The sequence below is a fragment of the Arachis duranensis genome, chromosome 9, assembly GCF_000817695.3.
Source record: "Arachis duranensis cultivar V14167 chromosome 9, aradu.V14167.gnm2.J7QH, whole genome shotgun sequence".
NCBI classification, from domain to species: Eukaryota; Viridiplantae; Streptophyta; class Magnoliopsida; order Fabales; family Fabaceae; genus Arachis; species Arachis duranensis.
In genome coordinates this window covers 17,709,767-17,729,540 of record NC_029780.3, presented here as the reverse complement: position 1 = coordinate 17,729,540, position 19,774 = coordinate 17,709,767, and the positions used below count along the sequence as shown (strand labels likewise).

At 36.9% G+C, this 19,774-nt stretch overlaps 1 protein-coding gene across 2 annotated transcripts; it reads left to right on the top strand.

Annotated features, from left to right (window-relative positions):
* Positions 1-913: 913 nt before the first annotated feature.
* On the top strand, positions 914-19,276 carry LOC107464974 (probable pectinesterase 53). 2 transcript variants are annotated; one of them, XM_052253767.1, is made up of 5 exons: positions 914-1,568; positions 2,578-2,720; positions 17,899-18,102; positions 18,197-18,432; positions 18,725-19,276. In XM_052253767.1, exons 1-5 carry the CDS (start codon positions 1,310-1,312, stop codon positions 18,873-18,875), a joined length of 993 nt encoding a protein of 330 aa, XP_052109727.1. In that variant the 5' UTR covers positions 914-1,309; the 3' UTR covers positions 18,876-19,276. The 2 variants fall into 2 exon arrangements, with proteins under 2 accessions (XP_052109727.1, XP_015939427.1); XM_016083941.3 differs by having other exon boundaries at positions 916-1,578; positions 2,531-2,720; positions 18,725-19,274.
* Positions 19,277-19,774: the final 498 nt, after the last annotated feature.

Sequence of the window (19,774 nt, the reverse complement as noted above, 5' to 3'; positions counted from 1 at the left end):
CAACAAATATTAAAGTTAATTATTAGTAAAAATTAAACTCTTTTATATAAAAATAATAACTAAAAAAGTTATTATTTAATTTTTTTATCTATGAAAATTCTGATCTTTTTAGTCAACAAAAATATTTATTTTTTAAAACTTTTTTGTAAAAATAATTTAATTTTATAAAAAAATTTTGCCATAATTTATAATAGAACAAAACTAACATAATTTTAAAAAAGTAATAATTTTATAATATTATTACTAACAAAAATACTAATATTTACTAATTTCAAAAAGAACTAAGGAATGCTCATTAAATACTCATAGATTATTAATCCAATACGCGTAATTGTAATCTCAATTTGTTGTTCATCGACTCTCTCTCTCTCTCTCCTTATTCTCTTATTATTATTAGTTTGGTTGCATTGCCACCCTTATTCCATGGATCAAATAATGAAATTCTTATTTAATTTTGTGATCATGCTTGATAAGCCTGATGCAATAAAAAAATATTATATACATTTTTTTAACATTGTATAATAACAAACCCAAGCTATGCAACCACCACCACTACGCCTATTTAGACTTTTGAAAATGGAATACAGCTATGAGGTTCAGAAATTTATTCATCCTGCGCCAATATTCATCAAGCCATTGATGAATGATCATGATGATAGTTCTTTAATTTGGCGTTGGGGTCCCAGATTCCCACCCTCCATCTTTTTTCTGATTCTGTGTTGTGTTCTCGATATGAAGATAGATGCTAAAATAGAAATTATTATTAACCACATATTTATTGAAATAATATAAATTGGCTTCATAATGTTATGCATTTTCTAAAACTAACTATAAAAAATTATAATTTTATGTATCTCTGGGTTATATATTTTATTTAAGACAGAACAAACATATCACTACTACTCTAATTGATTGCTGTTCTAGAACACGCCTAGTGTCCACTACACATACAACTAACAGGTCCATCCTATTCAACTTTCAAAGAGGAGATTAAAATTGAAAAGAAAGAATAGGACTTTGGTTCAACTCCTTGGTCATGTGTCAGAACAGTACAATATGCTCTTCATTCCGTTATGTCAATGCCTATTTTCTTTTTTTAAGGAGGGTTAGTTTGGTCAATTACTAAGAAATTCCCATTATGTCATATGTGCCTACTGCCCATTGGTAATGTCTATAACTCTATATAACGATATTCTCTTGGTTTCAAATTCATCAAGCAGCATTTACATGCATTTTAAATATTAACGTGTTAAGAGTGGTATTGAAGTTATAGCAACATACATGTATAGTATCTAGAATTATTTATGTGATGGCTGTCAAAACCCGTTTCCAAGTGATTATGATGATGATCACTGTGTTCCTTCTTTCATCTTTATGCATCGCTTTGGGAACCAAATTAAAAGTTGTTGGAGGTAGTGGTCCGGATTTAAGGCTTAGAGATGCTGAGAGTAACAAAGTTAGAATAACGGTAAGTCAAGACGGTGCTGGTGACTTCAAGACCGTTACAGAAGCTGTTAATAGCATCCCTCAATGGAACAATAGGAGATTCATTCTGTACATTGCACCAGGTATTTATAGGTATGTATAATGTATTATTATACCATTTTATATGATGTTTAATGTGCTATCTTAATTAGTAATATATGTTCTTGCGTTAACTTCCCTGCCTTTGAACCTTTTTTTTTTCTTACACATATTAAAGAAGAAGGCTAATTATTCCGCCATATTAATTGATTATCACAACATAATTAAAGAAGAGAGAGAAAATATAATAAAATAAAATATAGAATGAATAAATAGTTGAAATCGTCTGTGGAATTAAAACTTCATATTTATAGACAATGATAAAATATATCTTCAATTATTATGTCTCCAAGTGCCATAATGAAAATGAAAAGGATTTAGAGGCTCCGGCTAAGAAAATTAAAGTGAAGAGAAAATTCAAACCTGTTTGTCTATATAAATATGATATTCTAAATTTCAAATTTCTTATTTATCAAAATTTAATTCTTGATTCCTTAATTAACACTAATAAGGAGTAAGGAGGATTATATAGTAAAACCCTAATAATGATATACCCTCAAAATTATCTTTCTAATAATGAATTCTTCTTTAAAAAAGAAAACAAAATGCGTTTAGAGCAGGTGTGTAAACAACATAAAATACTTTTTTTATTAAATATCCCAATTTAATTTTTTTAAATGATCTCTTGTTTATCTTTTCAAAAATAGAATACATATTTTTTTATTTATCAAATTGACCCGAATATTAAATACTATACAGTGTAAAATTGTTTCAAAATTTATTAAATGGTTTTGTCATATAATAAGAAAATATTTTATAAAATTTCAGTAAAGTGACATTTTTATTTATAAGTTATTTTTAATATAATTATTTATTATTTAAAATATTTTTTTAAAAAAGAGATTAATTAAGTTATTTTCTCAATTTGGAACTTAGTAGCATTAAAGTTGGTAAAGTTGGAGACTACTAATAACTTGTGTTATGATTAATTATTCAATGGTGTTAGGGAGAAGATAATGATCCCAAGAACGCTTCCTTTTGTTACATTCTTAGGAGATGCTAGTGATCCACCAACAATTACAGGGAATGATACAGCTTCTATCGTTGGAAGAAATGGAAAACCAATTGGCACTTTCCAGAGTGCAACAGTTGCCGTCGACGCTAACTATTTTCTTGCCATCAACATCAAATTTGAGGTACACTCAAAAACCCTTTTCTGTAGGATTACAACTTAACTCTTAAAATGAAAGCAAACAAATCAAATAGTTTTGGAGAAAAATATACATTTTGTTACTTAAGTATCTAAAAATATTTTTAATATTCAATTTGTTTTAAATTTATTCGTAATATTTTAAATATATTTCACTTATATCTAGTCAAAGAAGATGCTAACCGTAACACTCTACCACACAAAACTTTACGTTTAAGCTGTAAAATAGAGGTGGTGTGGTATTACGAGCTCTAAAACGATGAAAGAGAGTAATATACGAAAAACCTTGAAAAACGGTTAAAACAAAATCGCAAAATAAAAAGCGCAACGCTCAGGAAACGAGATTACTTGTGTGCTAAGAAATCTATAGGTGTAACTAAGTAGAAAGTGGGAATGGAGGGTCAAAAGTACATAATAACAAGTTCCTAACTCAGCTTGCAAAACTAAGGCTGGCTGGAGAACATATATATATATATATTCCGAAAACCCAAGATGCATCGCTGAAACCCTAACTCTCTTTAAACCTCCAAGAGGAACAAAATAAACAAATTGATCGGAGAGAAAGTCAAGTACATATATATAAAGCTGTACATCAAAATAAAATCCAGATATTACTCCCCTTCAAAAGTCCATATGCCTAGCAAGGAGTCTCTCGACCTGTATCTGAAAACAACAACACAGTATGGGGTGAGAACCGGAGGTTCTCAGTATGGTAAAGGTGCCACACACATAGTATATAAGGTCCTGAGAATGCCAGAGGCAATCCTATAGAATGCCGACACTCAAATTATAAAACTTAATTTATTAAACAGAAACCATAAAAAGGGTATATGTCAAAAGAATTCTAAACTTAACTTAAATTTAACCTTAACACTAAACTTGTCCACCTTTCCTCCGTTTCTCCATCTCCAATGATATTTCACAGACAGTCAAGCAGATAAAAATAAACACAAGTAGAGTACAAGTTTTGCAGTTAACAATTATACATTTAGCATAGCAAGTACATTTAGGTACACCCAGTTAATGCACAAACAAGTAATTCAAGCAATATGCACATGATGCATGCCTTCCCTATGGCTGATGAGGCTCATCTGTCAGTTATCAAGTCAACCCGACAAGTCTAGTTTGCTAAACCATGGACTGTCCCCCGACGTGCATCCCAAGATTCTATGCATAGCTTTTTCTCAAATATATATAAAATTACTCAATGGAGGTCAACCTTCCCAGAAATTTAGAATACCCGGTCACATCTTACGTTGTAGGGTCAATAGAGTATCCAGTATCGACCTGGAACACGTGGTGGCAAGCCACAGTACTTTACCCAGAAAAACTCGTATTTCATATCAATTGAGTATATAATGCCAAAATAATATTCATAACCATTGTAATCTTTGCAAAATCATACCATACATGCCATAATATTATATATACTCCAATTATACTCATTTCCATATTTACTTCACCACTTTTTCTATTTTACTTCATCCCCAAGTTATCTCAATTTCCTAGCTTCAACTAACTACTAGGTTTAGTATTACATTTTATAACTAAAAGGATAAAAATAGAGATTTAGAAATCTGAAATCTGATTTAAAAACACAAAATCCAGTTTTGCAGAAAACAGGGGCCACGCGTAGGCGTGGATGTGTAAAAAAACTTGCTCACGTACGCGTGGATCCCAACCCGAAAGGGTTGGCACGTCGTGAGTCACTGGACGCGTACGCGTCGGCATGAAAAAGCCCTTACTCGTGTACGCAAGCTCCCTGCTCGCGTATGCGTGGATCCCAACCCGAAATGGTTGGTTGCGTCACGAGCAACTGGACGTGTACGCATATGCTGGGTCAGGCGTACGCGTGAGCGTATGTTTTTCCAAAAATTTGCATAAGTCAAAAAAGCTGCAGAATTTAACCCTTTTAATCCCAACTTCCGACACGCATAACTTTTTTGTTTTAAATCATTTTTCCTCCGTTCTTCGAACGATATAAATTTCACAGACCCAATTTTCATACGAAATAAGTTTGAAATCATTTGAAGGTCCGGAAGTCAGGTTATGAGCTGCCGAAGTTCGGCCAAAAACCAAATTTCACAAAAAACCTCAAAACCTCATTTTCTTTTTAAAACTCTTTCCAACCTAACTCATCATACCTATAATCATCAATATAACACACTTTTGACAATATCACAATAATCTCTACAATCCTACCATTTCTCAATTCAATAACATCTCACTTCAACCTAAACTTCACAAGTTTATCAACAAACATCAACATACCAACCTATATATACATATTGCCATGATCACAAGTTCTTCAAACATCCTCACATCATCATTCATCATTCCAATACCAACAAAACCAAGTGAACACCACAAATGTTCAAATCATATCATTATTACTAAACATCCAATACACATAATCATTCTAGCTTATCATGTAACACCCTAATATTCAAATCCTTATGCTCGAGTCATAAGTCAATGATATTACGGTGGTACGACTCTCAGGTGGATTTTTAATATATAAATATAGGTAAATTTTGAAAGAAGTATTAATCGAGAAGCCTGAAAAGAGTAGAAATAAAATCGCGATGATGTATCACTCACGTTTCGACAACGAAAAGTTAAACTGTGAAGCCGAAAGTGATATACGAACAAGGCATAAAGGAGATTAAGAGATAGATAACAGATAGATATATATAACATAAGTAATAGCCACTAGTCGCGACCCGCGAAGTTTAGGCCGGCTAGGGTACAGTACGAAAGTAACTGACAACAGAGTATCCTAGTCTCTCCCAAAGGAAACATAAGAGCCTCTAATGGCAAGTTCCAAAGGAGTTCAATACATAATATAATCTTTTCAAAATAAAGGTGTAGAGATTCTAAGCAAAACACAAAGTAGAGAAAATAAATATCTTCGCCGTCTCTCAGACGAACCACAGATCACTTCTGAGCACCTGGATCTGTATCTGAAAAACAAGAGATATATACGGAATGAGAACCCCGGGCCCATGGGTTCCCAGTATGGTAAAAGTGCCAAATAAATACAATGCACTGCAATAATAACTCACTAAGCATCCTAGACTTCTTCACCAAATATCCAGCCTAGATTCTCACTAATCCATGAATAGGCAACTGTCGTAAGGGGATACTAAATCTAGTTCATGTTACACATGTTTCCCAACTCGCTGACTCTTCCATGAATCAGACTCAGAATCATAAGCAAAACCATCACCAGTGGTTCTACCTCAGCAATTTTGTATCAATACATCATACCCTCACCTGGAGCTAGTGAAACCACATCACTGCGTCTTCCCAAGGAGCTCAAATTATCTCATTCAATGATCATCATCATCATGCAATCGTATCATCAAATCATCTCATCAAGAACAGCCCCCAACATCCACCGACACCAGGATGAGGGGCCTCTCAGTTGTACAAATACACGCAATACAGGCAAGTAATACACAAATAAGGTACAAGTAGAACAAGTAGCACATAATCAGGTAACATAGCATATATGATGTAGAAATCCAAAACAAATAAGAAAACCCAAACAATTCAAACATATGCAAATGATGTATGCCTGCCCTATGGCTGATGATATCATCTGTCGGTTATATAGCCAACCCGACATGTCCTGGTAGCTAACCATTGGACAGAAACACCCCTTGCGGAGCAAGTAGGTTTGAGCTACAACCCCCTTGCTACTATCCGCTCAACCCAGAGCCAGTGGAATAACCACTACTGCGGCTACTACCCAAGCGGGTGTTTAAAAGCTCAACCTGGAGCGAGTGGATTCACCACTACTGACGCTACTACCCAGGCGTCACAATCTCTGACCTGGAGCAAGTGGGACGAACCACAACCCTTGCTACTGCCCAGGATCTCAAAACATACATTCCTTCAGTTTAAAAGCAATCATCATTGTTATCAAATCTCAAACATTAACCTGGAGCAAGTGGGACGAACCACAACCCTTACTACTACCCAGGTATCACAAATACATTCATTCAAAACTCCATAATTAAACTCGTTTATCATAAACATCCTTTTCCGTTTCATACCCGGAGCAAGTGGACAATGCCACTGCCTACTACCCAGGGTTACACATCACATTTCAACATTTTCCATTATTATCCATTTAACACATTCACTCATTAGTCATATATGCATTTATACTCAGCCATAATCAATAATGGCTTTGCCATAACCCGGCAATAACTCAGCCATCCGGCTCATGGTTCAATCAAGAACCAGCCATTTATCAATAAATATAGCCCTTCGGCTCATGGCATACACGGTACTTCTACCGTCATCCTCCATATCTCATATAATCATCTTTGATCATTATTGATCAAAACCTCTCCCCTTGCTTCATTCGTAAGTTACCACATCCCCTAGCTCCTTCCTCCTTGCTAGGAATATCATAATGATTTAATACATAAGGGGTGAGATCGGAGGCTTAGAAGTATGAGATTTAGTTTTTAAAACTTAAAAATCAACTTTGGAATGAAAACAGGGCCACGCGTACGCGTACTCCACATGAACGCGTGGATGGCCACAAAGCTCATCGACGCGTATGCGTCATACATGCGGACGCGCGGATTAAAACACAACCAGACGATGCGTCCGCGTCAGCCACGCGTACGCGTGGGTGCATTTGCGCCCCAAGCACAAAACTGGCACAACTCTGGCACAACTCTCGGGAAAATGGCTGGGCATTGGGTGCAACGCATCGACGTGCACGCGCACGCTTGGATGGTGCCTTCTTGAAAAAAGACGCGTACGCACCAAGTGCGCCTACGCGTGGAGGGTCATTCTACTAAATATTTTCTAAGTTAAAAGCTGCAGAATTCACAGATTCAACCCCCAATCTTCCGACGGACATAACTTTCTCATTTTAAATCGTTTTTCGCCCGTTCTTCAAACGGCATGGACATCCTGGATCCAATTTCACTTTTAAACAAGTTTGGCACAAAACAGAAATCCGCAGTCCAAGTTATGTCCCGTCAAAGTATGCCCAAAAACCATGTTTTTACTCCAAACCGCAAAGTGCCATTTTCAAAACAAGCCATTTCCAACTTTTCAAAATCAACCAAAACATGCCAATTTAATCCCTTTTTTTTTAAATCAATCAAAGTATATCAAAATCGACACTAAGCCTCCTCAACTCATACACTAACACATTACCACAATTCATAAAACCGCCATATAACCATTTTTACCCATTTCAAACAAATGGCTAAATTACAAACACATCAACATGTCATACATCCTTCCTCATCCCAATTTCCAACAATACTATTTCCAATCAACCATCATTATTCATAATCAATGTCATACTCACTATCACGTGGTTTCACCCACAAACAAATATTACATATATGACCACATAATATTTCTCAACCAAAACCAAACATACCTCATCTATATAATTTCACCCAAAATTACCAAATTCCACACTTCAACTCCTCAAACCTTATTATTCAATAACCAATCCAATTATTCACATATTCATTATCTGAAATTCATCCAATCACTTGTGTCATCATACAATACACACATCAACTTACCTTCCTTACCTCTTTCCGGCCTCCGGCCCAACATTTACAGCCTCCGGCCAATTTCACAATTTAAATGCATAAACCACAAATTAATACTCATTACCCAATACATCAAATTTTCAATACACCAAGCATACAAGGCCACACAATTCTCAAGCCAATCATTAATTCGCATTACATACCAACTATGCATATTAGCACCAACCATTTACACAATCCAAACTTAATCCTAGGGGCATCTAGCCTAAGAATTCTCATCACACCACACGGTACTTAAATGAAACTTAAACCGTACCTCTTGTAGCCAAATCAATTGAGTCTCTTCTTTGAAAGTCAACACCAACCTTAGCCCTAAGCCTCCCCAAAACTCCTCAAGCAACACCAATCTCCCAATTGTGCACCAAGATCATCAAATACACTAGCATAACCAATATCACATACATACATCAACCTAGGGCTCATAAAAATGACAAATCACAAGGGTTTGAGCACTTCTTACCTCAACCCATATGAAGTAGGGATGGAACCCACTTGGAATCCATGTTGGAGTGTCCCTAAACACCCAAAATCACAAGATTTCAACACTAACTACCCAATAACGTGTAACAGTGGGGAATTTCGAAAACTGGACAGAGATGAATGGAATACTCACCACAAAACTTAGATAGAATTGTAGAGGAATAGAAGAGCGATGCGTGGCCGTAAACGGCTCGTCAATCGAAACTCCGTAGCTCAAGTTATGGTGGTTTGAAGATCAAAGAGAGTTAGGTTTTCTATCTTCTCTTCTCTCTTCTCAATTCAGCGCCCAACACCCCTCCTTTAGGGCAAAATGAGCTGAAATGCTAATAACTAATGTTTATATATGTTGGGTCTTGGGCCCACTTAGGCCCAGTTCACTTATTTTTGTCCGTTGGCCCAATTTTGGACAAAAACCTTTAAGATTAGCGCTCTAAATCGCACTTCAAATATTTCTACCTCCCCAAATTATAATTTCTTATTTCTTAATCTTATTTACTCATAATCAATTTTCTCAGCTGCAATACCAGACAGGTCTCAGCCGGTACTGCCGGTCAGAATTCCACTGCGCGCTTTTACGCAGAAAACTATGTCTTCCGACTCGGAAAAATTCACTGAATCCAAATATCATATTTAAATCATCAAATTCTAATTGTCAAATATTCCAACCATATTTTCTCCTACTTAACTTATTATTTAATAAATTTTGGTTAGACCGGGTATTACATTCTACCCCCTAACAGAAATTTTTGCCCTCGAAAATTTCATCCATCACTACGAATACGCGAGCATAGTCTGCCTTTATATCAAATGCATAATAGTTCCAAGGTCCTTTTACTCTGCGCGCTTCCGTTGTCGCGCTCTGATTTCTCTATCCCTGAGGGTCTCGGTCGTTCGTTCATCGCCGACCAATAGCCTCGTTCCTTACTTTTACCGTCTCATCAACCCACACCCTATTAAATCTCAAATCATGTCATCAACAAGATTGCCATCATCGTTAATCATAGCCATTATCCCACATCACTATAATCAATCAAAGATCATCACCACACCTTAATCATACTCCATCACTATCCTCTCTCTCTACTGAGCCAATTCTTCTAATCATAGTTCAACTCCAAGCATAACCTCTAAATTTCTTATTCTCAAACCCTCAGATTTCTATTGACTTGTTGTTATAAAGTCTCTGACTCATAAATCAAAAATCCCTTTCATTTCTAGATATCAAATGAGTTTGGAATAACAAGCTAACAAAATCATAAGAATCCGGCTTTCTTTTAATAACCTATAAAAGCTTTCGAGACACATCTCTTTTGTTGAAGTTACTCAAATCAAAAATCATTTTCAAAAATATAACCAACACTCCTTCAAATTCTTGGGAAAAAAATTTGACAGCACCTCCCCAAAAATTGGAGTTTACCACCCGTCACGGGTTCCCTCAAACCAATCTCAGTACCGCATCAGCATTGCAATTTAAAGGTTTCCAAACTATTCCCCTGAAATCGATCATTACAAATCTTGATCTAAATCCAAGGTCACCATGACCAAACATCATAGCACTCATCTCTCGAACACGACAACTTGCACTCAATCATCATCTAAATCCGATTACGCATCAATGATAATTTCCTCATCCGTTTAAGAACCATCAAGGCTCACAGCCGCAATTAATTCCAATTATCTAGAATCATTATCTGCATAAGTTCACTAAACTTTTAAGTACTTAAAGCATAAAGCATTCCTAATCATACCCAACTTTTCCTTATCATTACCATACTATGCTAACGCTTTAGCAAGCTCCCGCTATGCCACTTTGATTTCTCATCAAGTATTATTAGTTCCATCACTTATTTTCTCAAGTACTAAACCATAACTTAACTTGACTGACAATTCAAACCAACGTTTCCAAATCCATCATTTAGGACCATCCCTTATCTATTTAAATCAAAGGAACTAAAAATTACGGGTTCAATCCGTTTTACCAAAAATCTAGAAATCAACCAACTACATAACAAACATAACACATCATTCTCAACAGAAAATCATTTACATCACAGAAATTTATCCATTTGTATTAAGGAAATTCCTTACACGGTCCATCCGGATTGCTCCTCAGTCTAATATTAAGCTCGACAGTCCTAGTTCTACTGTACATACGGTATTATAAAATCACGCACTGTCCTTTAAGCTTGATGATAATAATTACCTCAATCTTACTGTCGCAATCGGCCCGCATCCTGACTCTCTCCTTGTTGGCAATTTCTTGATACATGTCCTGGTAACCCGCACTTGTAACATATGCCTAACCCCAATCGGCACGGCCTATTTGGGTGATGACTTCCACACCTCTGACAGCTCGAAACATCAGAAGCAGCCGCTGTTCGTTTTCCCTTACCGTTCCTTTGGGACTCCTTACTCGTCGCAAAGTTATTCCGTCCTTGGGGAAAGTGTTGTATGTATCCTCTCTCCTTAAACTCTTGACCGCTTGGTGCGAATCCTTGGTAGTGCTCTCTATGACTTCCTTTCTCTGCAACCCTCCTTTTCACATACTCTTCAGCAATCCTGCTCTTATTCACTAACTTTGAAAAAGTTTGGATCTCCATTGGTCCCACTAAACTTAAGATGTCGCTCCGGAGCCCTCCTTCATACTTAATGCATTTCCATTCCTCGAAGTCTTCCGAAGCTTCCTGACACATGCGGAAAAACCTGAATAGCTCCTCAAATTTGTCTGTATACTCAGATACGGACATAGAACCTTGCTTCAGCTGCAGTAACTCCAATTCCTTGGCTGTTCTGGCAGAATTCAGAAAGTACTTCTTATAGAATTCCACCTGGAAGGCATCGCAAGTGATAGGATCATTCCCCTGTTGCAGGAGACGTCGAGCCCCTTGCCACCAATGCGATGCTTCCCCCGTGAGCAGATAGGTAGCAAATTCAACACGCTGCTCTTCAGGCACCAACTGCGCTTGCAGTGCTCGCTCCATGGCCTGAAACCAAGTATCAGCTTCAGTTGGTTGGTGGTTCCCTTGAACTTAGGTGGATTAACCTTTAAGAAAGTTGCCAGTGTCATCGGGCCTTGAGCTTCCCTTCCGCCATTGCCATTATTGTTTATCTGTTGCCCAAGAGCCTCCGCAGTGGCTTGCATAGCAGCAACCATATTCTCCAACGCCGCCATAAGGTTTACCGGGTTATTCGGGTTGACTTCCGGTTCCTGCGTGCTAGTATGATCTCTCTCACGTCCCCGACCGGATCCACGAGGCGCCATCTGGTTCCTATACACACCAAACAATCGATATCAAGTTGATCAGTCTCAATATCGGAAGTATAGTGCTTCAAAGTACCAAAGGTACACTCATGGACTTCATGCTAGATGTATCGGTTAGATACCCTAACTAGCACAGGCACAGACTAAGAGTATGCATTGAAGCATAAGCAGTTCCATCCCTCAGGCTCACGAGGACGAACTGCTCTGATACCATAATGTAACACCCTAATATTCAAATCCTTATGCTCGAGTCATAAGTCAATGATATTACGGTGGTACGACTCTCAGGTGGATTTTTAATATATAAATATAGGTAAATTTTGAAAGGAGTATTAATCGAGAAGCCTGAAAAGAGTAGAAATAAAATCGCGATGACGTATCACTCACGTTTCGACAACGAAAAGTTAAACTGTGAAGCCGAAAGTGATATACGGACAAGGCATAAAGGAGATTAAGAGATAGATAACAGATAGATATATATAACATAAGTAATAGCCACTAGTCGCGACCCGCGAAGTTTAGGCCGGCTAGGATACAGTATGAAAGTAGCAGACAACAGAGTATCCTAGTCTCTTCCAAAGGAAACATAAGAGCCTCTATAGGCAAGTTCCAAAGGAGTTCAATACATAATATAATCTTTTCAAAACAAAGGTGGAGAGATTCTAAGCAAAACACAAAGTAGAGAAAATAAATATCTTCTTCGTCTCTCAGACGAACCACAGCTCACTTCTGAGCACCTGGACTGGTATCTGAAAAACAAGAGATATATACGGAATGAGAACCCAGAGCCCATGGGTTCCCAGTACGGTAAAAGTGCCAAATAAATACAATGCACTGCAATAAAAACTCCCTAAGCATCCTAGACTTCTTCACCAAATATCCAGCCTAGATTCTCACTAATCCATGAATAGGTAACTGTCGTAAGGGGATACTAAATCTAGTTCATGTTACACATGTTTCCCAACTCGCTGACTCTTCCATGAATCAGACTCAGAATCATAAGCAAAACCATCACCAATGGTTCTACCTCAACAATTTTATATCAATACATCATACGCTCACCTGGAGCTAGTGAAACCACATCACTGCGTCTTCCCAAGGAGCTCAAATTATCTCATTCAATGATCATCATCATCATGCAATCGTATCATCAAATCATCTCATCAAGAACAGCCCCCAACATCCACCGACACCAGCATGAGGGGCCTCTCAGTTGTACAAACACACGCAATACAGGCAAGTAATACATAAATAAGGTACAAGCAGAACAAGTAGCACATAATCAGGTAACATAGCATATATGATGTAGAAATCCAAAACAAATAGGCAAACCCAAACAATTCAAACATATGCAAATGATGTATGCCTGCCCTATGGCTGATGATATCATCTGTCGGTTATATAGCCAACCCGACATGTCCTGGTAGCTAACCATTGGACAGAAACACCCCTTGCGGAGCAAGTAGGTTTGAGCTACAACCCCCTTGCTACTACCCGCTCAACCCAGAGCCAGTGGAATAACCACTACTGCGGCTACTACCCAGGCGGGTGTTTAAAAGCTCAACCTGGAGCGGTGGATTCACCACTACTGCCGCTACTACCCAGGCGTCACAATATCTGACCTGGAGCAAGTGGGACGAACTACAACCCTTGCTACTGCCCAGGATCTCAAAACATACATTCCTTCAGTTTAATAGCAATCATCATTGTTATCAAATCTCAAACATTAACCTGGAGCAAGTGGGACGAACCACAACCCTTACTACTATCACAAATACATTCATTCAAAACTCCATAATTAAACTTGTTTATCATAAACATCCTTTTGCATCTCATACCCGGAGCAAGTGGACAATGCCACTGCCTACTACTCGGGGTTACACGTCACATTTCAACATTTTCCATTATTATCCATTTAACACATTCATTCATTAATCATATATGCATTTATACTCAGCCATAATCAATAATGGCTTTGCCGTAACCCGGCAATAACTCAGCCATCCGGCTCATGGTTCAATCAAGAACCAGTCATTTATCAATAAATATAGCCCTTCGGCTAATGGCATACACGGTACTTCTACCATCATCCTCCATATCTCATATAATCATCTTTGATCATCATTGATCACAACCTCTCCCCTTGCTTCATTCGCAAGTTACCACATCCCCTAGCTCCTTCCTCCTTGCTAGGAATATCATAATGATTTAATACATAAGGGGTGAGATCGGAGGCTTAGAAGTATGAGATTTAGTTTTTAAAACTCAAAAATCAACTTTGGGATGAAAACAGGGCCACGCGTACGCGTACTCCACGCGCACGCGTGGATGGCCACAAAGCTCATCGACGCATATGCGTCATACATGCGGACGCATGGATTGAAACACAACCATACGATGCATCCGCGTCAGCCACACGTACGCGTGGGTGCATTTGTGCCCCAAGCACAAAACTGGCACAACTCTGGCACAACTCTCGGGAAAATGGCTGGGCATTGGGTGCAGCGCATCGACGCGCACGCGTGGATGGTGCCTTCTTGAAAAAAGATGCGTACGCTCCAAGTGCGCCTACGCGTGGAGGGTCATTCTGCTAAAAATTTTCTAAGTTAAAAGCTGTAGAATTCACAGATTCAACCCCCAATCTTCCGACGGACATAACTTTCTCATTTTAAATCATTTTTTGCCCGTTCTTCAAACGGCATGGACATCCTGGATCCAATTTCACTTTTAAACAAGTTTGGCACAAAACAAAAATCCACAGTCCAAGTTATGTCCTGTCAAAGTATGCCCAAAAACCATGTTTTCACTCCAAACCGCAAAGTGCCATTTTCAAAACAAGTCATTTCCAACTCTTTTCAAAATCAACAAAAACATGCCAATTTCATCCCTTTTTTTTAAATCAATCAAAGTATATCAAAATCGACACTAAGCCTCCTCAACTCATACACTAACACATTACCACAATTCACAAAACCGCCATATAACCATTTTTACCCATTTCAAACAAATGGCTAAATTACAAACACATCAACATATTATACATCCTTCCTCATCCCAATTTCCAAGAATACTATTTCCAATCAACCATCATTATTCATAATCAATGTCATACTCACTATCACGTGGTTTCACCCACAAACATATATCACATATATGACCACATAATATTTCTCAACCAAAACCAAACATACCTCATCTACATAATTTCACCCAAAATTACCAAATTTCACACTTCAACTCCTCAAACCTTATTATTCAATAACCAACCCAATCATTCACATATTCATTATCTGAAATTCATCCAATCACTTGTGTCATCATGCAATGCACACATCAACTTACCTTCCTTACCTCTTTCCAGCCTCCGGCCCAACATTTACAGCCTCCGGCCAATTTCACAATTTAAATGCATAAATCACAAATTAATACTCATTACCCAATACATCAAATGTTCAATACACCAAGCATACAAGGCCACACAATTCTCAAGCCAATCATTAATTCACATTACATACCAACTATGCATATTAGCACCAACCATTTACACAATCCAAACTTAATCCTAGGAACATCTAGCCTAGAAATTCTCATCACACCACACGGTACTTAAATGAAAGTTAAACTGTACCTCTTGTAGCCAAATCAATTGAGCCTCTTCTTTGAAAGTCAACACGAACCTTATCTCTGAGCCTCACCAAAGCTCCTCAAGCAACATCAATCTCCCAATTGTGCACCAAGATCATCAAATACACTAACATAACCAATATCACATACATACATCAACCTAGGGCTCATAAAAATGACAAATCACAAGGGTTTGAGCACTTTTTACCTCAGCCCATATGAAGTAGGGATGGAACCCACTTGGAATCCATGTTGGAGTATCCCTAAACACCCAAAATCACAAGATTTCAAGACTAACTACCCAAAAACGTGTAACAGTGGGAAATTTCGAAAACTAGACAGAGATGAATGGAATAATCACCACAAAACTTAGATATAATTGTAGAGGAAGAGAAGAGCAACGCGTGGCCGCAAACGGCTCGTCAATCAGAGCTCCGTAGCTCAAGTTATGGTGGTTTGAAGATCAAAGAGAGTTAGGTTTTCTCTCTTCTCTTCTCTCTTCTCAATTCAGCGCCCAACACCCCTCCTTTAGGGAAAAATGAGCTAAAATACTCATAACTAATGTTTATATATGTTGGGTCTTGGGCCCACTTAGGTCCAGTTCACTTATTTTTGTCCGTTGGCCCAATTTTGGACCAAAACCTTTAAGATTAGCGCTCTCAATCGCACTTCAAATATTTCTACCTCCCCAAATTATAATTTCTCTTTTCTTAATCTTATTTACTCATAATCAATTTTCTCAGCTGCAGTACCAGACAGGTCTCAGCCGGTTCTGCCGGTCAGAATTTCACTGCGCACTTTTACGCAGAAAACTATGTCTTCCAACTCGGAAAAATTCACTGAATCCAAATATCATATTTAAATCATCAAATTCCAATTGTCAAATCTTCCAACCATATTTGCTCCTACTTAACTTATTATTTAATAAATTTCGGTTAGACCGAGTATTACATATCGTATGGTTCTCTAGTCTAAGTTTTCACACGACATTACATATTATATACGTGAAACCTAAACCATACCTTGGCCGATTTCAACGTATTAACCAAGGCAATCCACAAGGCAAAAGGGACAATGCTTCAATCACCAAAATTCAACTCTAACACCCACGAAACTCTCAAATCAAGCTTCCAATGATTCCAAGGTCTCCATATCATGCATTTATACACCTAACACATATATATACATACATATACCCAACAATTCAATATCCAACATAATATAAACAAGAAGTAGCTAGGGTTTAGGACTCTTACGGTGCCCACGGACTAAACGAACTAAATCTGTCAAGCTCCACAAGCTAAATTGAACCTAGAGTACCAAATTAAACAAAATCTCAACATGAATTTTCTTTAATTTTGAAAATTGAGGGATAGAGAGGCTAGATGAGACTGAAGCTTACCTATGAAATTGATCCAATAGAATTGTAGAGCTCGATGCGATGGACGCGTGGCTGCAAACAGTGCGACGATTGGAACTCAGATGAAGAAGTTATAATGGATAGAAATTGGAGCAAGGGTTTGGAACCCTTTTCTTCCCCTCCTTGTGTTTCAGCGTGCTTCTTGCTGAATTGAGGAGGAAGATGAGCTTTAGCTCATTTAAATGATGGGTTCGGTTGGATTCACGGGCTCGGTTTGGATCCGGTTCAATCAGTTCGACTCGTTCGGCCAAATCTTGGACCAAATTTTTTAAAAAGCGTCAAAATTTTTGTTTTAAAGAGTTTTATCCTATTTTAATATAAGATTTTTATTTCTAATTTTTCTTATTAAAATTCAATTTATTGGCTAATTATTTACTAATTTTAGCGGGGTTTACACTGACGCGATAATAATGTTTTAAAAGATGAATTATATATAGATTTAGTTACTCTTTTAATCTTTTCTAGTATAAAAAATGTTAGAATTAACTAAATATTTCTCTGATCACTGCAAATCGAAAATATTCACAATTAAGAACTTAATTTGATCTTTGATCACGTGCTTTTTAAAAAAAATATTCTAATGATTTTAAGATTTTTTACATAAAAAGAACTTAATTACAAAATTAAAGACAATGTAAGAACTTAATTAAAAAAATATAAAAATCTAATAGTAAATTTGGTGAAACTATAGGACCAATAAAATAATTAAATCATATATATATATATATGCATGCTATCACGTTTGTGAAATGAAAATGTTGTAAGATTGTTAAAACAGAACACAGCTGCACACTGGATTGGAAGGAGAGGGGAACAAGGAGTGGCGCTTCGAATTTCAGGGACCAAAGCTGCATTTTACAATTGCACATTCTATGGCGCTCAGGACACACTATATGATCACAAAGGCCTTCATTACTTCAACAATTGCCTCATTCAAGGTTCTGTTGATTTCATCTTCGGCTCTGGCAGGTCCCTTTACGAGGTCTGCACTCTTTTCATTACTTTCTACAAACTCAATTTAATTACATATGCTTCATCCCTTTCCTAATACATTCTTATATTTGAATTACATAAAGAACTGCTATCTAAATTCCACAACAAGGAAGGTGGCTTCCATCACAGCTCAAAAGCGAACAAATTCATCAATGGAGAGTGGATTTTCGTTCAAAAACTGCACAGTCACAGGGAGTGGCCAAGTTTTTCTTGGACGAGCATGGGGCGAGTATTCAACGGTTGTTTTCTCTTACACCTTCATGGACAAAATTGTCCTTTCACAAGGATGGAGTGACTGGGGTGATCAAAAGCGCGACTTGTCCGTACAAATTACCTTATTTGGAATCTTTTCTTTTTTTTAATATAAATTTAATTTTAATAAACCGTTGTCTAATAATATTTATTTTTTTATAATTATTCGTTTTATCAATATAAAAATTAGTTATTTTTTCTGATAAAACATTATATTATTAAATATACATGTAAAAGTAAAATAAAACTGTGCATCAAAAATAAATTATTTTAATATATATTCGTTTATGCAAATAGTGACATTTAAATCAACTATGTAGAGTTTGGTTTTAATTGGTCTTGGCTTTCGTGTGTTTCAGGAGAGTATATTATGGAGAATACAAGTGTAGTGGCCCTGGGGCTAATTTGACTGGAAGAGTTCCATGGGCAAGGATGCTTACAGATGAAGAGGCCAAGCCCTTCACTGGAATTCAATTTATTGAAGGAGATTCTTGGCTCATCAGCCCCTGACCTTATAATTACAATCTTCAACTCTTTCACTCATTGGGGTCAACCCATCTAATTTTTTTACTATTATCAAGCCAAATTATGAGAATGGAAGAATGTTGAGACTTTTAAATTGAGTAGAGAATCCAATCCCTTTTGGATTTTTATGTGTTATTGCAATGGTTCTTGTTTTATAAATGTCTACATAATTGACCTTTGACAGTTCGAGTCTATGCATATTCATAGTGTGGAGCCTTCAATATGTTAGTGTTACAAGACATGAATTTGCCTCTTGTGTTAACAAAGTATGCCAGTTTATGCATGCTTCGACACTCCAAGTGAATTTTGAGGTATTCCAAGGACTTTTGTACACTTGCCCTTCATCTAGAAAAATCTGTATCTCTTTGACATTTCAGATTACACATTTAAACTAGTACATACGATATAAGAATAATTCGATGCACAAGCATCTCGTATTAACTATTAACATAGGAGTCAGAAAATGTTATGTCCAAAAAGCATAATATACACAGTCTAACATGATATTATATTAGTAGTTGTTTCTATGATTTGAACTTATGACTTCTAAAAGTCATATGTAGATGATTAAGTTGTTACTCTAAGATTCTCCTTCACTAGACATCCAATATACAAGACAAAAAATCCACCTTTAACTTTTGCAATCCACCTTTAACTTTTGCATTTACAATTATATTGCTCTGTTAGTAGTTAAACTCATTTGAATTTAAAGTCTTTATTGAATCTAAGAACAGTGAAAGAATTGGAATATATATATATATATATATAAGAAAGAGGTGGGTGTAGTTGCTGGTTTAGGCAATACTACAATGCAGGGAATTTTATTCATTTGTGAAATCTGAACGCGATACTGAACCATTGATGAATTCAAACTTGCGCTTAGC

Coding starts and splice junctions, on each gene's coding strand:
- LOC107464974 (XM_016083941.3), top strand. CDS start 1,310: ATGGCTGTCAAAACCCGTTTCCAAGTGATTATGATGATGATCACTGTG. Junction 1,579..2,530: donor ATTGCACCAGGTATTTATAG/GTATGTATAATG, acceptor CAATGGTGTTAG/GGAGAAGATAATGATCCCAA. Junction 2,721..17,898: donor CCATCAACATCAAATTTGAG/GTACACTCAAAA, acceptor TTGTTAAAACAG/AACACAGCTGCACACTGGAT.